Source organism: Sesamum indicum, linkage group LG1, assembly GCF_026168435.1.
Source record: "Sesamum indicum cultivar Baizhima isolate 11 linkage group LG1, ASM2616843v1, whole genome shotgun sequence".
Lineage (NCBI taxonomy): Eukaryota > Viridiplantae > Streptophyta > Magnoliopsida > Lamiales > Pedaliaceae > Sesamum > Sesamum indicum.
Window position 1 is genome coordinate 20,567,225 of NC_142657.1, and position 25,688 is coordinate 20,592,912.

The 25,688-nt window shown below is 34.5% G+C and overlaps 3 protein-coding genes and 1 non-coding gene across 10 annotated transcripts; 2 read left to right on the forward strand and 2 right to left on the reverse strand.

The window, feature by feature from the left end:
• Positions 1 to 1,194: 1,194 nt before the first annotated feature.
• Positions 1,195 to 14,867, reverse strand: DBR1 (debranching enzyme 1). Of its 3 annotated transcripts, XR_016067847.1 has the most exons (12): positions 14,605 to 14,867; positions 13,393 to 13,515; positions 10,316 to 10,473; positions 9,094 to 9,215; positions 8,595 to 8,788; positions 6,933 to 7,115; positions 6,720 to 6,838; positions 6,506 to 6,645; positions 3,304 to 3,423; positions 2,549 to 2,663; positions 2,213 to 2,285; positions 1,195 to 1,488 (listed from the first exon to the last, which is right to left on the reverse strand). XR_016067847.1 is itself a non-coding variant. In XM_011089454.3 (11 exons), exons 2-10 carry the CDS (start codon positions 13,513 to 13,515, stop codon positions 2,575 to 2,577), a joined length of 1,248 nt encoding a protein of 415 aa, XP_011087756.1. In that variant the 5' UTR covers positions 14,605 to 14,866; the 3' UTR covers positions 1,195 to 1,488; positions 2,549 to 2,574. The 3 variants fall into 3 exon arrangements, 2 of the variants coding, with proteins under 2 accessions (XP_011087756.1, XP_011087765.1); XM_011089454.3 differs by lacking the exon at positions 2,213 to 2,285 and having other exon boundaries at positions 14,605 to 14,866; XM_011089463.3 differs by lacking the exons at positions 2,213 to 2,285; positions 14,605 to 14,867 and adding an exon at positions 14,323 to 14,466.
• A 942-nt stretch (positions 14,868 to 15,809) lies between these two features.
• Positions 15,810 to 17,602, forward strand: LOC105170073 (putative cytokinin riboside 5'-monophosphate phosphoribohydrolase LOGL10). Its single transcript, XM_011090679.3, has 7 exons — positions 15,810 to 16,072; positions 16,139 to 16,236; positions 16,365 to 16,395; positions 16,486 to 16,585; positions 16,684 to 16,754; positions 16,860 to 17,003; positions 17,304 to 17,602. The coding sequence occupies exons 1-7, from the start codon at positions 15,935 to 15,937 to the stop codon at positions 17,424 to 17,426; spliced, it is 705 nt and encodes a 234-aa protein (XP_011088981.1). The 5' UTR covers positions 15,810 to 15,934; the 3' UTR covers positions 17,427 to 17,602.
• Positions 17,603 to 18,518: 916 nt separating this feature from the next.
• TRNAE-CUC (transfer RNA glutamic acid (anticodon CUC)) lies at positions 18,519 to 18,591 on the forward strand. Its single transcript has one exon. It is a non-coding gene; the product is annotated as a tRNA-Glu (tRNA).
• A 256-nt stretch (positions 18,592 to 18,847) lies between these two features.
• LOC105169159 (uncharacterized) lies at positions 18,848 to 25,660 on the reverse strand. 5 transcript variants are annotated; one of them, XM_011089489.3, is made up of 13 exons: positions 25,500 to 25,660; positions 24,185 to 24,423; positions 23,969 to 24,095; positions 23,136 to 23,263; positions 22,989 to 23,058; positions 22,804 to 22,906; positions 21,810 to 21,927; positions 21,592 to 21,673; positions 20,572 to 20,633; positions 20,125 to 20,197; positions 19,964 to 20,044; positions 19,742 to 19,822; positions 18,848 to 19,211 (listed from the first exon to the last, which is right to left on the reverse strand). In XM_011089489.3, exons 2-13 carry the CDS (start codon positions 24,385 to 24,387, stop codon positions 19,047 to 19,049), a joined length of 1,293 nt encoding a protein of 430 aa, XP_011087791.1. In that variant the 5' UTR covers positions 24,388 to 24,423; positions 25,500 to 25,660; the 3' UTR covers positions 18,848 to 19,046. The 5 variants fall into 5 exon arrangements, with proteins under 5 accessions (XP_011087791.1, XP_011087780.1, XP_011087799.1 ...); XM_011089478.3 differs by having other exon boundaries at positions 24,185 to 24,441; XM_011089497.3 differs by having other exon boundaries at positions 24,185 to 24,310; positions 25,500 to 25,658.
• Between the last annotated feature and the right edge of the window lie 28 nt (positions 25,661 to 25,688).

Here is a 25,688-nt window from a genome sequence, read left to right on the forward strand (position 1 = left end):
TTTTTTACTTTGTCATTTTTAACTGTTTTTTCACCAAGTTTTTTTATCGAAAAGATATCACATACAGTTCATATGTGATATTTAAAGGTTATGGAATGACATAGACATTGATTGTGGCAACTGCATAAAATCACCATTCTACAATTATTGCACGCCATCATCCCATCTAAACGAATTTATAAGAATCTTTCGCATTGGTGCGACCACAAAGTGCAAATTTCATAAAGTTGATATGGTAAGTTAATACAAAAGAAATTCATAAAAACGGTCATAATTTCAATAACAAAAAAATAATTTACCCTTAAATATATATCTCATAAAATTAACTTTAATTACTACAATGTCCATTCATTTTAATATTATTGGACTAATACAATAAATAATATTAATAAAAATTTAATACTTGGAAATTTTTAAATTCATTTTCTCAAATAATTCAAAGAATTTTAGAAAAGAACTCAAAGCATTGTTGATTTGATTATTGTGATACTCAAATTCTTTTTTATTAAGATTCAATTCAATACATTTAAATTCAAATTCTAATTCAATACATAGTAGTAACAATGGTCTCTACTCTACTGCTCAAATCTCATTGGCATGATGCTCAAAATGAGTGAATGAAATATAATTAAATATATGTGCCTATGAACATAAGAATTTCTAAATATTAAATATTTCAATTCAATTTCATTTTCAACCGCAAGGTTATTATAAGAAGAAGTAAAGGGCAAAACTTTTGTGGAGGATATTTGTTGTTTCTAGTAATAACCATATAACATTTTCACATTGAGAAATCACAATTTCTCAACAATTTTTCCGCTTTTGTATAATATTATATGTGTAATATTTCGAATTCAGATGTATGTTGCTTTATTTATTCGCTAGGTTCAGAGTACATAAACTTACAATTCAGAATTTACAATATTGCAATTTCAATTTACTCTGTTTACTAAAACCACGTATAGCAATTCGATTCCAAATAAGTAAAAGAGGATAAAAGCCACATGGATTGGCTTTACATACTGGCAGTTGAAGTACACTCCACACGTATGTATATATAGCGTTCTTTTATTTAATTATATAAAAAATTTAAATAAATAAATAATTAGTTGAAAAGGACAAGGTAAATTAATTCTGAATGTGCATGGATAGGAAATTATTAAGAAAATCAACTTATTTATAAAAGAAAATATCTCGCAAATAAATACATCTGTTTAAAAGATTTTAGGGCTCTCACCTTTAATAATTAGTACAAGCCGATGGAACACACTGGATGTGTGTATATAATCTAATTTTTTTAATTTAAAAAAAAAGAAAATAAAAAGAATAACTTATCAGAACTACTAAATATTTTTAACGTTAATGTGCACTAATAAAACTATTTACAAACTAAATGTAGGCATTACACAAAGTAACAAAAAGGAGGTGGTGGCACAATGATCCTGAAATATGAACGAGGTGTGAAAGATGTACCCTTCTCCATTAAACCTGCAGAAACAAGTCAAGAATATCAGAAAATCTGAAAAGCAACAAGCACCAAGTTTGTACTCATCTTCTCCACACTAGTCATAATTAAGAATTACAGTATACCTATGATATTGGTAAATATTGTTTTATATCGAATGCGGCATGATGGAATATTGTCAAGCAATATGAGATGAATGCATTACAATGAACCTCTTGAAATATTTCTTTACATGACAAGTGTGGCAATCACCAAAATAAGATACTATTGCCGACGGTATCCCCCTATGGCAGATACATGATGAAATCAGCAATGCAATCGGATATTATCAAATACTATTGATGCTACATATATACTCGGAGCATAATAGGATTGAAGAGCATTCTGAAATCCACAAGGACCGAACAGGATACAATTAACCGATATTATCAAACATCATTTGACACCTAAACTTAAATTGGCTTTGTAGTGTCGATCTTGAGAACAATTAACGGACTCTGTTGTATAACCATCCTTTGAAAATTTTCCAGCATAACGAAGCTGTCATGTGACCTAATTGGCAACTTACAACTATTAACAGAATATCAGAAGATCTGAAGAACAGAATTTCCATCAACACAAGTACAATGTTCACGCTCCAACCAGGTAAAAGGTTTAGATTCTGAGAACATTTAGATGAATCTGTTGTATAAACATGGAACTGGCAGGCACAAAACGGACGGCAACTAATGCTTTTAGGGACAATACCACAATTGACATAATCTATCGGCTGCCCCAGCCTCTTCAATGGCATGAATAGACATGCCAAGCCACATGTATACTGCGATGCAGATTATCAGATAGAAAAAGAAGGGTCAGAGAACACACCATCCCTACAATGGTGAGACACATAGTTCTGTGCCTCAACTGAGACCTGAATTGAGATACTCTTCAGAAACTTGAGTTTCTTCTTCTTTTGTCCCTTTGTGGACAAACAATGGTTTGGGGCTCAACATTTCATGGTGGAAATGTTGGGTTAATACTTATTAACTTAATGCCCACACAAAATCTCTTTGTAAAGACTGCGGCTGATGAAGACATTACCTGGACGGAGGCTTTACAGATTCTCTCTAGGTTTCTGCATCATCGGTTTCCTTGAGTTCGTCAACATCCTCTACATCCTCAATTGGAATATCCTCCTTATCATAATCGAAAGATCCTGTAATTCACCGGAGAATGTTAAAACGAATGAAAGCATTTATGATATGATGCAGAGAAACATACTTTGTATCAGTTTTCATATTAATGGTAAGTGGACAAGACAATTACCAAATTCGTAAATCCAACACTACCTCAAGTTGGAGCGCACTATTGTCAAGCCTGGTAGAAATATAGACATAAAAGTAGCAAGGATTTGATAACCCTATTGGGAAGGGATGCAATGACAACCATACCAACTTATCAGATCTACCTACAGAAACCCAAAATAGGTTCTCGATAGAAAGATCCAGAACTAAGAAAAGATGAATAAAGGCCCAACAATCAGATTTTGTTTTTATTTATTAGTAATACTGGCTGAACAACCAAACTGACTTACTAGATCAATCCATTCAAAAGGGGAAATGGACAGAAAATGTTCCAGACTGGAACAAAAAATTTAACTGCATTTTCAATTGGTACCTCACCCAAAAGTCCTTATATTTTAAAATGCATTGTCTTTGTCTTCATTTCCTATCTTATAATCAACAAGACAATTATAAATCCAGCAACTGACCATACACACCCCAGTCGTAAAAGGGTAATGATTAAACAAGCAATTAGCAATAAAGTATCACAATCATGAACAAGAAAATATTTACCTCTGGAGAGAAGTGATCCGGGACTTTGAGATGGTTCCTCAAGTTCAGCAGACGTATCAAGACAGTATTGAAGTTCTAGTAACTGCAAAAGAGCTTCTGTTTGAGGATTCCGACAATGTCCTATGAGAAAAAGGAGAAAAGATATCAGGCATATCAATCCATGTGGATATGAAGGTAGAAGCTTCTGAAATCTCTTGTCAGGCACAAAATTAACGAATCATACGGAATTAGTGACTGCAGATATGACAAGATTTACCTTAACTAATGGATAAAGAAACAATATGCAGAGAGACAAGGATTAACTAATACCAGACCCAAAAATTTAAAAAATAAATCTGGAAGAGGGAAATCTAGAGCATAACATTAACTTCTGCTCACAGGTTAAATTACAGTGTGTGTCTGACTACTTAAAAGTTTACAAGAAACTTCACACAGATTGAGGTTTAAGTTGAGCAAGAAAATCAGAGATGAGAGTAAGATGCAAAGGCAGCAAACTCCTGATCATTATTTCAAGCAAGGTTCTCACCATTACTAACGACAACGCAAGGAATAAAAGCACTCTTGAAATTCTGAGTAAAAAACATTGCAATCACACGACAGGTAATTACCAACATAATGGCCTAATGATAAGCCAATAAAGGCAGTTGAAAACTAGCATTGCTTGTTATTCAGCAAGATACTACAGACAACCATTCACATGCAAGACTAAATGATGTCCACAAAGTTTGGAGTCCTGATAGGATAAATTTAACCTAATTCACTGCTCCACTTTGCACTTGGTTTCATTTTAGTTAAATTTCCAAAACACTTGGTAAGTTCCACCAAGATTGGGCTCCTAATAGAAGTCATGTAATACACTGCCCTTGACTCTGATATTCAACGTTCCATTCCATAATAAATCCCAAAACACTAGCAAGGCCCATTTATTTCTGATGGAATGCATTTTTAGGCAAATTTCGCAAATTTACAGTCTTTCCACGACTTGGTATCCAGGGAATTATTAAGCGCACGACTTCCAAGATACATAGAACCTTTACAGTGTTCAAAGAGCCATGCCAGCACTATTGCACAAAGATAATCACCAGTCACTGGGAAATTTTTCATCATATCAATCAACCACTGTCCTAGAAGTATGAAAGACATTTTTACTTCAAAACGATTCCCTTTGACACTGTCTTCTGTTAGAGAAAGTTTGATGTTGAAACAAATACAGCATGCAGTAAAAAGGACAGATATGTTTCATGTAAACCAAATTCCTTGAACATTTTGAAAAGTAAATTCTGAATCAGCAGGCAACCAGATGGACATAATTCTCATGGTGTCAACCCACGGAAAGGTACTACTTTAACTAAATAAAGCTATTTAAAAGATCGGTACTATAAGTTCAGGTACAAATAAAACAATTAATTATAGTATAGAGTTAAGAGAAACAATAATATTGTTGTGGCGTCCTAATGCAAAGAAAAAACATCTCCTTACGACAGCTGAGGATACAACTAATCTCTCTTTGTTAAGAATGAAGCTTGATTCTTTTACGTAATTGTAAGATCAACACAACATACTTCTATTTCTTGCAGTTTCATTGGATCTGAGTTTGGAGCGATTTTCTTCGTTTACTATTCTTTTCGTGTATATTTCCTGTATAAACAAGTGATCACTTTCTTGCAATTGTAGGAGAGAACAAGTATAGTTCAGCCTTTTGGCAATATGTCCACCGATGTCAGCTAAATAGCTGGACATTCTGCCTTCATCACTTTCCCCAACATAAATAAGATTTACCATGGTAATGAAGCAGGTTTTGGACCTGGTATCTTTTGCTTCCTCAGGGACTAGAGGACCTTATTATCTTGCGTTATGCTTGTGTGGAAAACAAAAGCACACAAAGTACTATCTCAGACCTGTTCCTTATTATAAGGGATGACTTTTATCATATTTTTTATCCAGTACAATTAATTTATATTATCCTGGGTATAAGAACTGCCAAAGTTTTAATGATTTGAAAGTACTGATTCTCATGCCCAAGTTAAAACAACTTCAATTAGCATTTCATGCTGAGAACTTGAAGAAGGTGTTGAGAATCGACAGTTAATTCTATGATACATTTGTAAGAGCAGAATAACAAGCATCTCATTGCTTAGAATTTTGATGGTGCATTTCACCTACAAATAGGTCACCACTTCATGTAATTCTAAGATAGGACAGTCACAGTTTAGCCCTTTGGACATTTTGTGTTTGGATGGTAGCTGAATAGCTGACCCACATTCATGTCTTTCTTCTCCCTCCATATTTTTCATTATATTCAATCTTAACAATCACCTTTTTTATCGACTTCAACTTTACCCTAGGAACTAACTATTTTCCTTCAAATATAAAGCAACAAGATCTATAAAATTAGACTAAAGTAAAATGAACAATCTGACGAGCTTTTAGACTTGAACCAGATTATTCTAGGAAAACTTTCCTCTATATTTCAGATTACAAGCTTTTCAACTCCAAAATATTTGCAGGACGAAAACATCATAGATGCTAAACAAACCTATGGTATTTCTAGATACAAAAGAACATCATCTGGGCACCCAGACAAAGTTGTGGCAGGTGAATATTATGCATTATTAGTTAGAAAAATATTTGGTCCAAGAATTTATTGTATCCATGTATGAGACTTGTGCTACAATAACTTATGCTCAGTTCTCATGCTAAATATATTATATTTGATAGAGAAACATTCCATTTCAGAAATTCCTTCTTGTGTCTAAATATAATAGATATTAGGAACTCGAACCAATCAGCCAGTAACGACACAATTATACACATCCTCATTCCTGAGGCTAAGGAGAAAACTTGAACAACAAATGCTATTTAGTCAAGCAGCAAATAGCATTATTGCAATATGGAACAAGTTGATAGCATAGTGAATTCTTAATTCCACTTTGTTTCACATCTTTGTTCTAGTACAAATTATCAACCAAGTACGTTGAGTAAGACAACTAAATGAGGATGGTGAGGCATTAATAATGCTTAAATAGAAATAGCAATTCCACATAACACATTATCAGATAAATTTTGCAGGCAGAAATTTATTTGCCTCATCTGTCTTCAAAACCAAGTCGCCTCCATTCTGTTTTATTCATCCTCTTCTTCCCTTATCAATTGCTCCAAACCCTATTGTTTTTAACCAAATATATAGAATACCAATACTTACCAGAAGGAAAATTGTTGGCAACAGATTGAGAAGGATTATGGCATGGTGCAGTGCGGACAAATCCGAAAGGTTTGCTGCCTCGCATTTGTAGCTTATTCCTTACAAATTGGCGGCACTCTTCTATGTCGAGCTTAGCATCACTACAGAACAGATGAATTGACTAGGAGATTATGACATTTTGCTAATATTTACTATGGAAAATCCACATACACACCTAAAAATTGCACGCATTCTAGTCCGCGGGAAAATTGGGTTGAACTTCTTTGTGATGGCAAGCCATTCTTCATCATAGTGAAGATCATAAGGTCCTACCTCTGATTCAATTTCAAGAATCTACAACAACCAAAGAGTCACCCTAAGTTAATCATTAGTTCAGGAAATAACTATATGAAGTATCTGATATTAGCTACAAAGGATGAGTAACAACTTGCAAAAATTTCCGTCCGGGAAGGCACTTATCAAGAGCAAGAAATTTTGTAACAGGACCATTTTCTCCATGTTGAACAAGAGCAGAAAATTTGCAGTGTAAATGCGCAGAAAACCAGTAAGATGGCCTCAACTTAGCCATCAAATCTGCAGCAGCTCGACTTCCCAATGTTCCTTCCAGAATCTGGATTACATGTTCCAGTTTCACAACATAAGGGATAAAAGAGCATAAAACATCACAATTTAACACCAAATCAGCATCTTTCACATGAGTATATGTCAATGTATGAGAAAAACTTGGTTCACCATAGTGTTTCTTCTTGCATAGGGCATTTAAAGAAAGAAGACGCCCTGTATATGGTGAAATCCGTATAAGAAGCAAAAGCTAGACTTCCACACAACTCAACCTCACAAGGGAATTCAAGAACCACATTAACTAATCATGAGGAGAAGCCATAACTTACCTAATTCAGAAGCAGATTACAGGATTCAACTGCATGTGCACCACATTCTACTACGAGACAGTTAGAGACACTTCGTGCATGATTCAAACCTGCTCTCACTGTTAGAGTATGTTTATTTGGCCATAAATTCCTTTTCCAGTGTTCATTTCTTATAACGGAAGGAAAAGTGATGCATCCACAAAATATTATGTTATATGGATTAAGTAGCGCATGCCAGTTTTAGTTTCTCACTCATCTAAAACTCTATGCTCAATCAAATAGAATAATTACGAAGAAAGGTGAGGGTATTTCTTTGTCATGTATTATCTTGTGTACGAGAGTTTAAAAGTTAGTGGTTCTCACTTTTAACACCCATTAATTCTTTACACATGAAGGACTACTTTCATAGATATCATGCTAAGAGTATTTCTGGGTTCAAATAAAAATTAAATAAAATCTTTAACCTTGAGGTACTAGAGGGAGCTCCTTGCCAAGAACAAACTTCGGAGGAGATGCATGTATGTATACACAAAGTAATACTCGTCTCAAATCCCCTACTCAGTAAAAAATGAAGCCATAAGAATGAGAAAGCAATTTTACTATTTGTCTCCAGAACAAGTTGCTGCCGCCTACACCTAGCCTCTCTCTCTCTCTTGCTTGAACAAACTATTCCATCCCACCACCATCCCCATACTTACACAAGCAAAATGGAATTTTTTTTCCCATTGCAAAACAAGTGGCATACATTTAAGAACTTTCTATACATCTAACTTATATTGGTTTGTTAATCTGAGAGTCACCTCAAGACACATCCATGGATTAGAGAGTTACACGTTTTCAGAGGACACTGCAGGAGTGTACATCTCCAGGCTTGTATAGTGTGGCTAGAATCTTCATTATCAATAGAAAAACAACTAATCTTGCAATTAATTGGTCTTGTACCTCTGGAAATTAGTTCTTCCAAGTACTTGAACCGTAAACAAAATACGGGTTTACTTTTGAAACAGTTAAAGTAAAGTGGAAAATCATATTTTGTTTCTGCAGGAGCCTTTATCCACCACGACTACAAGTCAAATCACAACATTTCACTGCAAAATCATTCTTTCCTCTGTCCATAGCATCTTCCCGCCTCAACTTTGTGCACAAAAACTTTCGCGTATACAAAGTACAAACATGCAAATTTGTGAACATAGCTGCATCAAAACAAAGATATGTAGTACCTCTTGTTCAAAAAAAGGTTTTTTGTGAAGGAGACCTTTCAAGTTCCCATGGTCTGTAATGCCAAGAGGCCAATCATGGGAAAGAAAGATATCAATTGGTTCCTGAACTTGCATGAGTTTATGAACATCGTACTCACGAACATGATATATAGACCGAATGTCCTGTTCATTGTAGGGCATCTTCTCATAGTGTCCTGTTCATAAGAAAAGTAGCATTATATGTCATAAAGACACCCAGCAAAAGGTATGCCACAAAAAACGATGACATACTTGGAAACATGCAAGCACCAAAGCAACAAATTATAGGAAGTTCCTAAGTATTCCTTAAAATATTTTTTATCACAAGCCATAAATTACGATAATCGTGACTAAGAATCGGTACCACATCATTACAATAATATAAAATCTATGAATATCTTGAAAAAGGTGAAGACCATTATTCGGCCTGCACCATGAAAAGGCAACACCACCAACCAGTCCCTGTTGCACCTACTTTTACCTGAATAATAATGATGTGCTTTATAGATTCCAGAAAGTCCACCAATACGAACATTTCCAAATTTGACGACTCCTGCAAATCCAAGAAAGAAGATCTGTGGTGCAGCCCAACCCCCATAGTATCTAAGACAATAGATAAAGTATGGCATTAGAAAGCACTCATAATTATTTCAGCTAGAATTATCCGAAAATAGGACTTTTTACAAAATTCCATTGGATCTACATCTTTATTTCTACTGGAAATGGTCATTGTGATCAGTTTAACCTCATTCATGGTTAGATGTAACGAGCAATTCATTCAAAGAGTTGCCTATATATGTAGAAGTTTCTGCCATGGCTTTCGATCTTCCAGCGCCAGCTAAATCATGTCTCCCCTTCCAAAGGTCCTACCTTTATAATGAAATGGCCACAGAAACTGAAAAAAAACTTCATCTGGACATGGATAATAAGATCGTACGTCCTCTACTCTGTTCCCACACAAGGAGTTGTAAAATGAGAGAACAAGCATCCCACAAGTTCAGATACCAACTGATTAGAGTATGCTTCACAGTAATTAGATGGGCTGGAATTCAAGAACTATCTACCCCTAGTATAACTGCCAACTCGACAATAATGTGGTCCCCTTCATTCTCTATGAGTTGGGATTGGATCTGCCTTCAATCCCTTAAGTGGATCATTTCCCAACAGCTTCATTCCCTAATCCAAATCTCAGTGCATAGACCTGTATCAATTTATGATTCTTTCATAGACACCAGGAAAGCAACAACCTTAAACTCTTTAGTGCTTTAAGACCCAAATAAGAATTCTTCAGTTTAACCTGGATAGCAAATCAGGACACATTTCCTAATCTTTAGCATCCGGGAATTGAAAAGGACAGCAGATTGTTTTGTCAACGACTGATATCAACCACTCAGATTGGGCAAGTGATTTTATTCAGAGAAGACTTCATTCACTCACATGTGATCTCCATTTTCCCTTCACAGATTCTTCACAAAAGCAAGAAAAGTATGGTGGAGACATGATGTTTAATAGAAAATTCCATTCATCACATGAAACATTACATCTTTTATGCATCTTCTCAATCAGTATGAGCATGTCTGCCACTTCTAAGCTAAAGATAGGTTGGAATGAGCCAGGATTGAAGGCCAGAAAACATGAATTCACAAGCTAATGCTAGTAGAAGATCCAAGAAATCACCGTAAGTATTGAAATAATTGACTCACAATTCCCAAAGATAGTTGGACGCTTCATGATTTCCGCCAATGAATATAGTTGGACATGGTGCAGCTTTCTCCCCTGAGTAATACTTCCAAAAGGAATTCATGCTCCTATACTTGGAAGGCACATTTAAACTTTGTAGATCTTTCTCATTTCGAACAGCCTGATTGAGCAAGCATTGAATAAGTAAATAAATACAGTCCTGGTACTTCATTCTGGCTAGCCAAACTTTGAAAAACTGGTGTTTTGGGAGTTGATTTACAATAAAAATGATAAAGCAGGAGGTGTCAAGCTTGATTCAGATGGCCTTGTTGTAATTGGTGGCGACGATTCAATCATAAATTCCACCCTCAGTCCAAAGTTTTTGGAGCACAATTTTGAAAAATAAGGGACATTGATTGTGCCTGTGAACACAAGTTCTAGGTTTGAAATTGCAGGAAACATATATGTGCAATAATTGAGGATGTCTTGTTAGATACTAGTCAACTCTAGGTTACTACCATTTTGTTCAACTTGGGGGTGTAAGTAGGGGTGGCAGATGAGTCGAGCCGGCTCGCGAGCTTTGAGCTTGGCTCGAGCTCAGTAGTTATGGCTGTGCACTGGCTCGCGAGCTTGTGAATATTTTTTCTTATTTTTTTATATATATTTTTATTATTGAATTTTTTTATATATTTAATTTTATATTTAATATTTGATCAATTTTATAATCAAAATTGACCATACATTATAATTATTAATCAATATCATACATTTTATTTTTGATAATAATAAATTATGGTACTTTTATTTATACATTTAATCTTTATACAAAAATAAATTTAATCAACAACTTAGTAAATTATAATATTTTTTATAATTAAAATTATTATTTAATATGATATATATAAACTTTATGTTATATTTTAATATATATTTGTATTACGTTATACCTTTTTTAAGTTGACAAGTAATTCACTTATGATTTTTTATTATTTATAAATATATGTCAACATTTAGTAATTCCTATGAATTAATCTAAAAATAATAATAATAATAATAACAATAATAATAATAATAATAATAATAATAATAATGATGATGATGATGATGGTTGAACAATTCTAATTATTATTTTATTATATATATAATGAGATTAAAAAATTTAATCAATAATTACGATATCTTAGAATCCGGGCACCCGATTCATACAAAATTTAAATATATACAAGACTGTGTCCATTAGATCATATCAAACAGTATGATTTAAAATCACATGGTCTGATTCAACAATACACCGTCTTGAATGATTACTCTTATGTTTCGAGTATGATATCTCGTCATCCGTGTATACTATAAGTCTAAAACTTTACCAAATGTATTTTTCTGTAAGTTTTATCATATCTAACAGTCTGATCTGAATTTTGATGGCCCGATTAACCCATATTGTTGAACAATGTAAGATGATAGTTACATCAATGTTATAAATACTAACATTTATAAATATATAAATTTTGCAGATTGTGAACATATATTAATTTCAACTATAAAATATTTTTATGTATTTCAATTGCATTATTTCAGATAATTGATACTTTCCCAATAACTTTAAACTGTTCAGAATGATTTTTTTTTTTTTGTACAATTTACTAATTATATTACAACTAAACTAATCAGTAGTTTATATTTATAACAATAAATTAGAATTTCATACTATATTTTGGTATATTTATAATATAGTATACATTATACAGTCTATTTTATTACTTATAAATTTATGTAAAAAATTGGTGATTCCCATTATTTAATCTAATAATAATAATAATAACAATAATATAGTATGCATTATACAATTTATTGTATTACTTATAAATTTATGTAAAAAATTGGTGATTTTCATAATTTATAATAATAATAATAAACAAAAAATAAATAAACAGTTTGAGCTCGAGCTCGAGCTCGACTCGTTGCCACCCCTAGATGTAAGTGACAAGACAATAGAGTTGCTAACTCAATCAAATAGTGCTCTAGTTGCAGAAGAGGCTGCTCAAACAAATAGATCCCAGAGAATGTCGCAGACCATACCTATGGAGCTATACCAAAAGAACTTTCAGATTCATTACAGAGGTTCAATGGCTCAATAAAGATGGATGAAAGCCATCAGTCCATTAAATTCAATGAAAACTAGTTTTTGTTTGGTTCTCTTATCCAGAAATATTTTCATTCCCTAGGAATGGAACCAAACATACTCCTACTTCCCCCACAGCCAATCATTACTAAAAACATATATCTATAGATTCCAGTTAGTCCATACTTTTATGTATATCTTTATGCATAAGCAAATCATTATATCAATGAGAACTTACATATGCACATGTTCAAATGAATTATTTAACAATATCAAGCTTGACTCGACGCCACCAATCAAATAAAAATATACATCAAAAGACATCCCAAGTAAAAATGACTCAAGTGGAAATAGAAACTGAACATGTTTTAAATTCATCTTATATCCCCTAAATTCATTCCCTCAAAAATCCCAAACATAACCAAACAAAGCACAGGTATTTGGAAAAGAACTCACCCGATAACGTGCTACGATGAATCTAAGGAATCTTAAATATGTTAAATACAATACAGGATTTATCAGTTTTGAAACATAAATAAGAAGTGAAGGATGGAAGAACTCTGTGCCTGAGGTCATGCCAACAAACTGTGCTTCCAGATCATGTGAAAACTCTTAAAATCCTAGGGGGTCAACAGGCCTCAAGTTTGAAATCATACTTTGAATAGAATGACATGCACCAAACACTGGGAACAGAAATCCTTATTCCGTAAATCAATATACATCTAATACTTACAATCTTCTAAAGCCATGTGACCACATTCTTTCAGTGGCGGTTCTTACAATTGACTAATCCACACACTGTTCTAGGATCACATTTCTTCATCATCTCATAGACAATAGAGAAACCAAGATCATGGCATACACTAACTGAAAGTTATGATAATTGATAAACCCCTAGAAAAAGTTGTCTCAATTGGAAAAATCACAAGACATAATCATAATAACAACAAAAACAATAAATAAAAACCAATAATGTACCTGAAAGTCCCCGCAGCAAATTAGAAGATCAATCTTGATTTTCTCAACTTCTTGCAGGTGTATCAGAGTAGCATATACATTGTCCAAATCTCCATGCATGCATCCTTCAACAGCTATTTTCATCTGCAACTACAAATTTTCCATTAAAAAAGAGATCTAACTTTGGCCTTCAAAACCAGGACTATGATTCTCTGCTAAAAATTGTGGCGATTGACTATCAAATGCTAAGCCTAACTATGAAAAGTATGCACATAGCCATGACAACATATGCTGAAGCTCGAAACTGGAGCCATATGCACAAAATTTAAGAGGGGTAATAAGGATATCCGAAGGTTCACATAAGCCCCTGTGCAAAAAAAAATTCGACATAACCCCCTATGTTTTTTGAAAAATACAAATTACCACCTATACTCCAGAATTGTATCTCGCCCGCAGAAAATGTGGCTGCTTAAGTATTTTTTGCCCCTCAATGACCAAACTACCCCTATCTTTGAATTATACATATTCTTAAAATATAATATGAAAAAATATAACTCAAGTTATATGTATATATATATATATATAAAGAAACCCAAGAAAATATAAAACAGAAAAATGGAGATAAGTCGCTGATTGACGAGAGATTGGCTGTGGGTGGGGTGTCAAAATGCTCTTCGTCGACAGGCTTTCAAACAATGGTAGACTGGTGTTGAGAGGTGGTTGGAGGTTGAAGAAGGGGGCGCGGGTTACGGTTTTCTGAACGAAAAAACGTAAATAATTCGCTGACTTATGGGAGATTGGAGGTGATTGGGGTGTCAAAATGCTCACCGTCGGACGGGCTTTCCAACTGTGGTAGACTCGTGCCGAGAGGTGGTTGGATGGCGGAGAAAAAAGCAATAGAAGTTGGGGGCGGGGGATAGGGTTTTTGAGAAAAAAATGGAGATAACTAACCAACGTATTGGAGATTTGCGGTGGGTGGGTATCAAAATGCTCGCTGTTGGACGGGCTTTCCAACGGCGGTAGGCTCGCGTGGAGAGCTGGTCGGACGGCGGGGATATGGGAGGAGAAGAAAACTGATTATGTGGTTTCCTTTTTTTTTTTTTTTACTGGGACGGACTTAATATTTTGAATATCACAGGGTAGTATGGAATTTACTCAATTTAACAGCATTAAAATTTGAAGAACAAGAAGATGCATAAGAAGCAATCAAATTCCGACAGTAAATGAACCGACCTCGACAAAATTTCAGGGTTGAAACTCAACAAGCTTGTTTCTCAAGGCCCAAACCTGACTCTTAAGCTCGAGCTCATCCACGGTCCTCCTAGCTTAACCTCGCCGTCAGATGAGCTCCAGCTCGTATTCTGAACTGATGAGCAACAACTTTTACGGTGGTGCCGGGAAAGGGGGATGGTGGCCGGAAGCGGGGGAGGGCGAGTGGGGCACTGAGATGGGGGGAAAAGGCGGCAAATGGTACTGAATTTCTGATGACCAATTAATTGAAATTTGTCATAGTAAAATTCTATGGTATTTATTTTAGTGAATGGAAAAATAATAAAATAAAGCAGATAATTGATTAAAACTACTAACAATAAATTAACTATAAATATTTATAAATCAAAATTATCAATAAAACTAATTAATAGAAAATATAATTATGTGTTAAATAAATAAATAAATATGATCATTTGTGACACTTGTTTAATTGAAGCAAAAATAAAACAAAATGAACAATTAATCAAAACTAACAATATAAAATTTCTTTTTCATAAATAAAATATTATTAATAAACTTAATTGCTCCAAACAAAATATAATTAGGGGCATTTTAGGTAATTATTTACTTATGAGCTTACGCCCATTCCTTAATTCTAAAATAATTGATAAGGAGGAGGAATACATCATTTAAGTTTGATTTTCAAGACAAAATCGTGAAATTCATACGGAATCAGAATGAATAATAACTCACGCAATAGAATACCGATTGAATTACAGGTCACATCATCTGCTAATTTAAGTATAAAAATATTATAATTGAGAGCACGAGAATAGAATTAGAAAAAAAATTAAACTTGTAATCAAATGAATAAAGTTTTGAGAGAATTAGAAGGGGGTAGTGGTAGGGCATGGGCTCACATTATTTGCGTACATAAAGGGGCACAACTATTAGAGGTATGGGTAATGTAGTGGAGGAAGAAATCAAATCATAAAAACGCACACGTGTCGATTTTTAGGATGCGGCCAACATGCTTCAATGTCAACATAGATTTGAGTTGTCCACTTTCACATACTTTCTCACCAATTATTGGGTGTCTGTCTGCCCCTCATTACCACTCATCTCATCCTAACCACCAAAAAAATCATATATAAAAAAGCAATTAATGTTATATTATGGATGGATGGACACCATGTGTATATATATATAAATTGTTTGAGCAGACAAAAGGTAGTGTGTGGGGGGTTTGGAGCAGTGTTAAAATTAGGCTCCCTCAACCCATTAAGTAATATATATAAAAGAAATATCTGTCTTCATCATCATCATCATCGAGAACAAACAAAGATAATATATGGAAGAGGAGGAGGTAGTAGAAGAAGGCAGTGTGAAGATGATGACAAGATTCAAGAGAATTTGTGTCTTCTGTGGGAGTAGAAAAGGTCACAAACCATCATTCACTCATGCAGCGCTTCACCTTGGAAAACAAATGGTAATACATTCATACGATTAATTATTGAGATAGAATTTGGTGATGATGATGCGGATGGATGATCAGGTGGAGAGAAAGATTGATCTAGTTTACGGCGGAGGAAGTTTAGGGTTGATGGGCTTGGTGTCAAAGACTGTGTTTCATGGTGGTTGCCATGTTTTAGGGTACCCATACATCTAATATATTATATCTCTACACACACACACGCACACACATGTATATATATATATATGTCAGTACGTACGTACCCTCTAATTAATTAATCAATTAATTAATGTGTTTTTGGTTGTAGAGTAATTCCGAGAGCTCTCATGACACATGAGGTACGATTTCTTCATCCTTAAATATTTGTGTGCAGGTAATTTTTGTGGACTATATATATATATATATATATATGGATTTGAGGCGTGCAGATATCTGAAGAAAGTGTAGGAGAATTGAGAATTGTGGCAGACATGCACCAAAGAAAGGCAGAAATGGCCAAAAATGCTGATGCTTTTATTGCCCTTCCTGGTATTATTCTTTAATATTAATCCTGCAATTTTTACATGTTTTTGTTTTAAAAAAAATTAATTATTTTTTTCTGAAAATTAAATTTATTGTTAATTTAGGTGGTTATGGAACAATGGAGGAATTGTTAGAGATTATATCTTGGTCTCAGCTGGGAATTCATGATAAACCAGTAACTGATATTATTAATATTATATGCATATATATATATTAAGTAATATATTATTTATTATGATTATAATTAAATTCCCATCTATGTATTGAATAATTACTGCAGGTGGGATTGTTGAATGTGGATGGATATTATAATAGCTTGGTTGCATTGTTTGACAAGGGAGTGGAGGAAGGTTTCATTGAAGACTCAGCAAGAAACATTGTTGTCTTAGCTGAATCAGCAGAGCAGTTGATCAACAAAATGGAGGTTCATTTCATTAATTATTATTATTAATAATAATTCTACATTAATTAATATATACATATTATAAATTTTATTTTTTTGGTAGCCCAACCATCCATCTAGCCACAGTTATATCTTTTAATGATCAAAAGATCATTTAGATACATATAATATGAAAAAAAAAAAAGAAAATCATGAGGGGTGGCTGCTGAATTATTGGAGGGGGTAGCCGATGGGGTAGTTGAATTAGGGTTTGTAAAGGAATTATGAGTCAAATTAAGTGGTTTGTTTGAATTAATTATATATGTATATATATGTTTGTAGGAATATGGTGCAGTGCATGAAGGAGTGGCAGCTACAGCTACAGTACCTATACACAATTGGGGAGTACTGGACCAAAATACTGTACAAGAGTCTGCTACAAGTGGGGTATCCCCAAAATCTTAGATCCTCATCATCTTGTACACATTAATTAATATTATTATTTTAATTTATGGGTTATATATAATTAGTCCCATTAATTTATATATTCACAAAGAAAAAGGACAACCAAAGCTGCATGCAGATGTAACCCAATCTATCTTTTCCCTTTTCCCTACTTCAAACATCCCGCCATTTAATTATATGTCAATTAATTATAGTGCTATATATATATATATATATATATTATTCTTAATTCTCATTTTTCTTAGGTCGTATGTTTCTAACTTTCTTACCTCGTAATCTGGACTTTTGTCTTCTTCTTAATTTTTCCTTAGCTTCACCTTGTAGCTTTCTTTACCTCGTACCCTCCTTTGTAGCTCTTCACCTCTTTTTACTTCGTAACTCTTCTCACATTAGGTTAATAAAATCATACTAGTATTATATCACATAATACCCCCTAAACTTGGCAATTAACTTACGGGCCCAATTGTCCAAGGTGGAGCGGGCTAAGTGGTCCAAAAGAAGCTAAATCAAACGTTCTTGACAAAAATCCAAAAGGGATAGCCCGGTATAACTAGATTTTTGACATGGATAAAAACACCTAACCACATACTAGGATGCCACATGGACTTAAAATTTCATCGAAGAGAAATAAATAGATAAAATATAACTTATAGATCGGTTAAAACACATGTAAATTGAAGAATTATGAGAAGGATCCTCTCTTATAATTGATAGTCCCCTTAAACAATCGAAGGTCTTCATTAGAGTCGAAACAATCTATTAAACACAATTAAAAATTTAATAAATTTTAAAATAGAACTGCAATGAGAATAAAAAAATACAGAAAGGGGAGGGAGATCCCATTCCCATGTGTGGAAATGAAGTGATTGGGGAAGGGGGGCCAGTTATGTCATTCAAGTATTTTCCTAGTATTATGACCTTTTAAATAAAATTTCTTTAATTATGTTATTTTTTTATTTTATTACATCATTACTATAGTTTATTCATATTTTGAACTATTTCAATGAATGATAAGAAGGTTATTTGTTATTTATTGAAGATTAAAAGGGAAAAAGTATTTTTGTATACGTATGATGCCAAAGTCATTACAAATCCGTTGTAGTCTAGATGGTTAGGATACTCGGCTCTCACCCGAGAGACCCGGGTTCGAGTCCCGGCAACGGAAATTCTTTTTGGTTTTAAACCCCAAGAGAATATGATGAACTGTACCTATTATTTTCTATTTTCTCCCCTTCTATTTCTGAAATCCTTCCTAACATTCAGATTTATCCAAGTTCAGGTTCTGATTCTTCGCTCAGATAGATAGATAGATCCATGTCAAAAATGAAATCAACAATATTTGTCTCTCAGCCAACCTGAGTTTGTATCTGCCTTCAAGAATTCCATGAAACATTTCAAATGGCGGACCTCAAATCTATCGATTGAAAAAATAAATCAAAAATAGTTACTCAATGAAATTTCAGTAACGCTCAAAGATCCCATCCAATTACAATCCGTAAAACATATACTTTTACTAGGAAAATATACTAATAGTTCACTACAAATAATTGTGTATATTCTGCTTAATGGAGTCAACCTGCTCTTTCCTCTATATGTGTTGGAACAAAAATCTGTGTCAAACTATGCGTACAACAGTTCTTCCTCTCTTACTGTATGTGGAGGAGGTAGCAGCCTCTTGGCATCGGCAAATACATCTGTAAAACCTATCGGTGCTGCAGTAATAGGTGAATCCAACACTGAATCAGGAATTGCCACCAGGGTCTCCTCGAAGAAGGATTTGATCGTCTGCAAGTGCACAAGAACTACGTGTAAAGATTGCTGCAAAACAACAGCCAGACCAAAAAACTTCTGTATAGTTCATCCCCTATCCATTTTACCAATTTCCAAACAAGGGAGAACGAGGTGATATGGAAATATGAGAAGCCAAAAGGCCCAAAACCAAGGATGAAACACCAGAAATCAATGATGGAGGACAAGAAAATCCTTGTGCTTTTAGAACTCGTGCAGAATTTGGACTAGCCACCCAATTATTTTATCTAGTTTATTCGTTTAGAACCATCATGACTCGTCAAACCAATATTGAGGCCTAGACTTGGTGTAGTTTACAGAAGATGTACACTTGTATATTTGATTGTGCATAGTTTTAAAAATCAAACCAGCCAATAAGAATAGCCCAACAAACAAATGACATCAGTGAAGGTAAGATGGGCAGCTTAACACTAGGTAAGAAACTTCATTTATTGTTGACAAATCCTAAATAATACCATATTATTGAACTTAATAATTATAGTTCTCAGCAAAAGGTTATAACCTACCGTGCAGTGGAGGAAAGCAGCATCAGCTTTGCGCTTCCATAGACCATTTCCAGGCTCTGAATGGAAAAAACCAAGCAAAGGCTGCACGTAAAGTAAAAGATTGTGTTACTATCAGCAGCATCATGTATTGCAGCAAAGATTAACAACTGTTGTAATGCTTAATATGGTTCATCCTTAAATCAACAAAAACTTGAACAAAAAGTAACCAGACAGTATTTGTACTTTTATAACGTCGCGAACATTTGGTTTAGGCCCATATAGTCCCAAGACTGAATCACCATATTCCTGGTACTTTTCAAGGACCTACATAAAGAACGAGTTGGTGGAGTCAGGCAAAAAGTAATTTATACAAGACCCCGGTAACATCAAGGTCACCGACCAACCTGTCGCCGAGTTAGACTGCTCAGAGGTGCACCATATATTGCACTGTCAACATGTCCCAAAAGATTCCATGAACTGGAGAGAAGTTATTTTGGCTTTCAGCTAACATGTCAAAGCAAGTGAAGGCATATACACAGAAGTATTTTAAGTTCAGCCTATGACGAAAAGAAAGTGCCAATGGAGAAAAGCTTATAGGCAGGAATACTGGACCCAAGTCCCTGGGTTTGTTCTTTGAAGATGATCAGCAATTGTGATTCTGACCACCACTTAAAGATGTTACACACAAGTGAAAAAAGATCTGATATCATCATATAGAATCGCAGGCATCTTTTAAAGGTCAAACAAGGCAATTCAACCTAAGATAAAGAAAATGTAGCTCCATGGCTAGTAACACTTGGACATAAAAGAAAAACACATTAAAAAAAAAATAACTTGACTAGAATTTTTACTTATTGTAAGCTGCACGACCAACCATAACACCATGAGCTCCTTCTCTTATTGCTGCGTTCACCTAAAAGTTACAATATCAATAAACATGGATAACAATAGCATTGTTGAGTCAATAGCTTGTGAGAATAAAACATTATAAGAAAAAATGTGACAGTAATATGATACCTCCAAAAACAAAGCCTTAATCAACAAACACTTCATCACCAAGGTAATAATGACTTGTACACAAAAATATTGTAACTGATCTATCCCAAAAGAGATCTTAATTCCTACTGACACAAGACTCTTTTACTAAAAGCTCATAGTGTAGAGTCAACTACTTTTAAGGAAACTATAGTAATGCTTGTTGAAACCAATCTTCGACTCAGAGTCAAATAACCTTGTTTATTACATGCAGGAATAGAAAATTGATCTAGCCTACAAGAGTTAGGAAAGGAAAGGGGAAAACTAAGATGACAATAGGGACAAGAAAATTCAGAAGGCTTTACATGCACTCAGCATGAATATTGGAACAATTTTCAGGACAAACTCTTGCACATGATCAATGAGAACCTAAGGTGGTGTTTGGTTTCATTTTCATTACCATTTTTCCCATTTCCAAAATGGAAGATGTGTTTTGTATGGAAATAAAATGATGTCACATCAATGTACTTTTTATTTGAATATAAACCGATAGCTGTAATTCTTATAGATTTGGAGTTGTTAGTGGTGTCACATTGATGTATTATTAAATGCATATATTGTAATTTTATTAAGTATGAACGGGATATGCATGTTCATATTCAGTATGTGTATCTACACCTAACGTATTGGTAGAGGTGAAAAGATATTGAACAAGCGCGGAATTCAAAACTTCTTTTTAAATTTAAATAACATATCATAAAAACAAACACATTTTGTATCTACATAGGGATGAAAATGCAGAAAGCGAACAAAACTTGAAAAAGAAGAGAAAAAGGAACAGGAAGAAACAAAGCCTAAGCCTAATTCTGATGATGGGATACAAACTTGAAAATTACCTCATCAATGGTGTTTATGCCTCCATTAATGGTGAATCGTAAATCAGGAAAATCCCGCACAAGAGCATAGTAGTACTCATATCTGCAAAATTTGAGCTAAACTTAAACCTTCTGATAAAGAAGATAAGCAAAGCTACCAGACCATATATAATTGAAATGTCACAGAACTTGGGTACATCAAACAGAGAATTAGTAATATGCAACAAACTAGCGCCTACTTCAAGGGCGGAATTGATCTATTTTCTTTGGGGCTGATTCCATTAAGTAACGCCTTTCTGGAGTGTATTATGAAATGCTTTGTCGGTGATTGAGATGAGACCTTATAAATAAAATCACCTACAGGGAAATGAAAATGACCAATTAGTGAGGATAAAAACCCAAGAGAGCATCAAATACAGTGAAATGAGCAGTTATAATAGTTGATATGAGCAATCCGTTCACATACACTCAGAAAGAAGACACACAAGTGCAGCCTGAAGGAATCAACTTATGAAAGAAAGCAAAATTCACAAGATTTGTAATCATATGAATGATCATATGTACTCATAGATCCAATAACACAAGAACATGGCAAAACAATCCAACAACTACTCGAGCTCGTAAAGTAGGACATACAGCAAGGGAAGAAAGAAAAAAGTGACTCTATCTAAGGCATCAGCAATAGTTCCAAATACAACAGGCGACTTACTATCCATTTAAGGCAACTGTGAGTCCATCATAATAGCCACACAATATAAGCAGGCTGCTCGTTTCCAAATACAGACATTGCCAGCTTATTATTGGCATCGTTGTTGCTAAGATGAAATGCAAGACCAATGCATTACCAATGAAATAAACCAAGCATGGCTAGAACTCTTATTTTTTAAGTAGATAATAATACAACCCGAACTCTGTACTTATGCCCACAATGGGAATCCAACCAAAGACCAAAAATCAGGCATCACAGTGTAAGAAATAAATAAAGAGTTCACAACCAGAACATTTGAGGATATATGAAAAATTACCACGAAAACTCATTCAGAGACATAAAACAGAAGGTATAAGAAGGGTACAAACTTCATTAACTGGAAGTATATGAACAATTGACAAAACTAACTACTGAAGCAAACAAAGAAACTTGAAGAGAAGAACAAGTATTTTGAATGTCTGAGCAAGAATACTTCTCAGAAGAAAGCTATATACTCTCATCTAATAAAGTGTGGAAGAACTTACACAGCTCATTATATGAATCATGATCATCGACACCGATTCGACACTTCACAGTGACGGGAACATCAGTATTTGCTGAAATTACTGACATAGCATCGGCGACAAACTTCCCTTGTAAAAGACAATGTGGCTAAATCAGAGCTCATTCTGAACAATATCAAAAATGATTTAAGCACCACCGCTCACACCTTTGGATCAAGCATAAGGCGCACCCCAAAGCACCCTTTTCCAGCAACTTTTGGACTTGGACATCCACAGCTGTCCCACAAATATCTTGGTTAAGTAACTTAAAGGAAAACAAGTAGAGAAGAAAAAACCTAGTGTACAGAACAAACTTGAAATTTATCTCATCATAGCCATAAGAATTTGCAAGTTGAGTTGCTTTAGCAATGTTCTCCAAGTCACTTCCCCCAATCTGAAGCACTATAGGATGTTGCTCCGGACCAAATGCCAAGAATCTATCCTGGTAATTGTAGAGAAAATGAATGACATCAGATGCAACAATAAAACGATTGAACCTCTGATATCCCATACCCATTAAGCTAGATGCATAATTTCACAAGGTTAAAAGGATTAAGCTGCTCTTGGAAGAAATGTTCTTAGGAGAATGCAAACTAGTAAGAATATCAATGTGTAGTGAACAACTGAATGACATGAACACAATAAAGAGTATCAAATCTTAAAAACCTTAAACACCAATGTAGATATGTGCATGTGCACATACATAAAAGTACTCATGAGGAAAAAGCCAAAGAAGCATCAAAGAAAGGGACTATGTTGAAAGCATGCATGCAAAGGCACACAGTTCTCAATCAAATATGTACCATTTTGAAATCTTCTTGTGTTGACATTTTCTGGCTTCTCCAATTGGAAGAAAAAGTTTTTGGCCCGTCTTTCACATTGTTTGAACAATTTTACTACAATTTTGAACATACTAAAATCAGCCCCATCAAATGAGGTGTTATACTACAGTCAGGATTTACAAATAAGAGGCAATTTATCCATGCAACAAAATACAACATCCTTGTGAGGTCAATATATTGGAAAGACAAAGTGATGTCTATCTCTAAAAAACAACACAGATTTTGGAATCAACATCTCCTGCTTGCACCAGTGCATATCATTCTTTTCTGAAATTGAAAGAGAAGAAGGATGTGGAAATCATTACCAAGTTTCCCTTCTGATATACTATTGTTTCTGCAGCAATCATTTCTGTGTACAACCAAGCATGCTTTGAAATGAGGCGAGCCAAAGTTCGGAAGTGGTTGTCTGTGTAGTCCATCATTGGAGCTATACTGTATATGAAACACAGTAGTCATAGAGCCAATATAACCAATAAAAACCCTCTTGAAAACATACGCTGAAAGGTCGAGAGAATATCCACCTGAACCAAGGGGGTGGGTACCGGGTGGCAACCATTATGGACTCTTTATGAGACTTGCACTTGTGATGGTAGTGATGTAATTTCCTTGATTTGGTAGGATATCTATAAATGAAGTTTGAAGAAAATCTGCCATGGTTTTTCAGGATAACAGAACGAACAGGAGTTAAAGAAGCAAATAAAGTATGTCCAGCAGACTTCATCATCCCTCTAAATGGACCGTAGCCTGCTCTTTTATGTACCTATCCATCGGATAGAAACTGAAATCACACAAGAGGATGGGAATCTTGACTGAGTAGAGAGACTCAAAAAACCATTAAATAAAGTTTAACCACAGACCTATTTTGTACCGACAAACTGTTAAAAGAAACTGCCTTAACAACAGGAGATCAAGACTCAAATATATAATAATGATTAACTCATTGATTCAGACAGAGTTCGCCACTTAACTTTACAAATACAATTGAACGAAATTCGGGAAAACTGGAAAATGTCCATCTACATCACTGCCACGTAGATGCTTGCCTTTCACATGATTTGACATATACGAATTCATGCAGATTTTAAGTTGGCATGGGTATGCATGAGTTGTTTTATTTGTCACCAAATTCCAATTTTTGGAATATAAACTGTACAAAGTTATAAACTTTTAATCCCATTTCAGTGCCTGCTCAACATTTACACCAAGTTGAGGTCTCAAAGATACATGCTTATACCTCATCAAATCAAGAATTTCTACATTATGCCCTGCTCAATGCTCAAGACGTGCATTAAATCCCCAAAATTAAATTAATTCAATATACGAACCTTAGACAAATCTAGTACTCAATTTTGTCCAAACCACCTAGCTTCCCATTGTTCATAATAACTTCCGTGCAAATGAATTTGAAAACTCAAGTACCCATATGTATATACCACCTTCTCATATTCGACCACCAAACTTCCGAGGAAAATGAAAGTCCCACAAAACAAAAACCACCCAAGTCATCCAGTAAAGAACATTATTTTGCACATTGACATTTTCAAGAACACCCACATTGAATTTCCTCAAGACTAGTCAGTCCCTTCATTGGTTTACTTTCACTTTCCCTGTCGTGGACAAGAAACCCAAAACCCATGTGAATCCCTACGGTTTTTATAGTTAACAACAAATCAATGGTGATAACACAAAATCGTTAGCATTATTTCCATTTCGCCAAAACAAAAACAAGGGTGGGGCATTGAAGAAGAAACAGGAAAGATAATAAAACAGAAACCCATATAGATAGATAGATGGATAGAATGTACGGAGAGAGAGAGAGAGAGGAAAAGAAATTACAGGGAGAAAGAGAAGATCCTCCTGTCCTGTGTTTTGCCTGAACAACAGCGCGAGCGAAGTGGCTGCCCCACTTTCAACTTTCAAGCTTCCGCTGACCCTCAAAACGACGACGCACTTACAACTCTCCTTTCTGCCTTTACCCAAACGGAAATTGGAATTTGGAATCTCATCCACATAATTTTATCATCA

Coding starts and splice junctions, on each gene's coding strand:
- DBR1 (XM_011089454.3), bottom strand. CDS start 13,515: ATGAAAATAGCTGTTGAAGGATGCATGCATGGAGATTTGGACAATGTA. Junction 7,116..8,594: donor AACCTTTTTTTGAACAAGAG/GTACTACATATC, acceptor CATGTAATCCAG/ATTCTGGAAGGAACATTGGG. Junction 6,646..6,719: donor AGAATGCGTGCAATTTTTAG/GTGTGTATGTGG, acceptor TCTGTTCTGTAG/TGATGCTAAGCTCGACATAG.
- LOC105170073 (XM_011090679.3), top strand. CDS start 15,935: ATGGAAGAGGAGGAGGTAGTAGAAGAAGGCAGTGTGAAGATGATGACA. Junction 16,586..16,683: donor TGCTTTTATTGCCCTTCCTG/GTATTATTCTTT, acceptor TTGTTAATTTAG/GTGGTTATGGAACAATGGAG. Junction 16,755..16,859: donor TGGGAATTCATGATAAACCA/GTAACTGATATT, acceptor TAATTACTGCAG/GTGGGATTGTTGAATGTGGA.
- LOC105169159 (XM_011089489.3), bottom strand. CDS start 24,387: ATGATGAAGTCTGCTGGACATACTTTATTTGCTTCTTTAACTCCTGTT. Junction 23,264..23,968: donor TATATCAGAAGGGAAACTTG/GTAATGATTTCC, acceptor TACAATTACCAG/GATAGATTCTTGGCATTTGG. Junction 21,674..21,809: donor AGATCAATTCCGCCCTTGAA/GTAGGCGCTAGT, acceptor CAAATTTTGCAG/ATATGAGTACTACTATGCTC.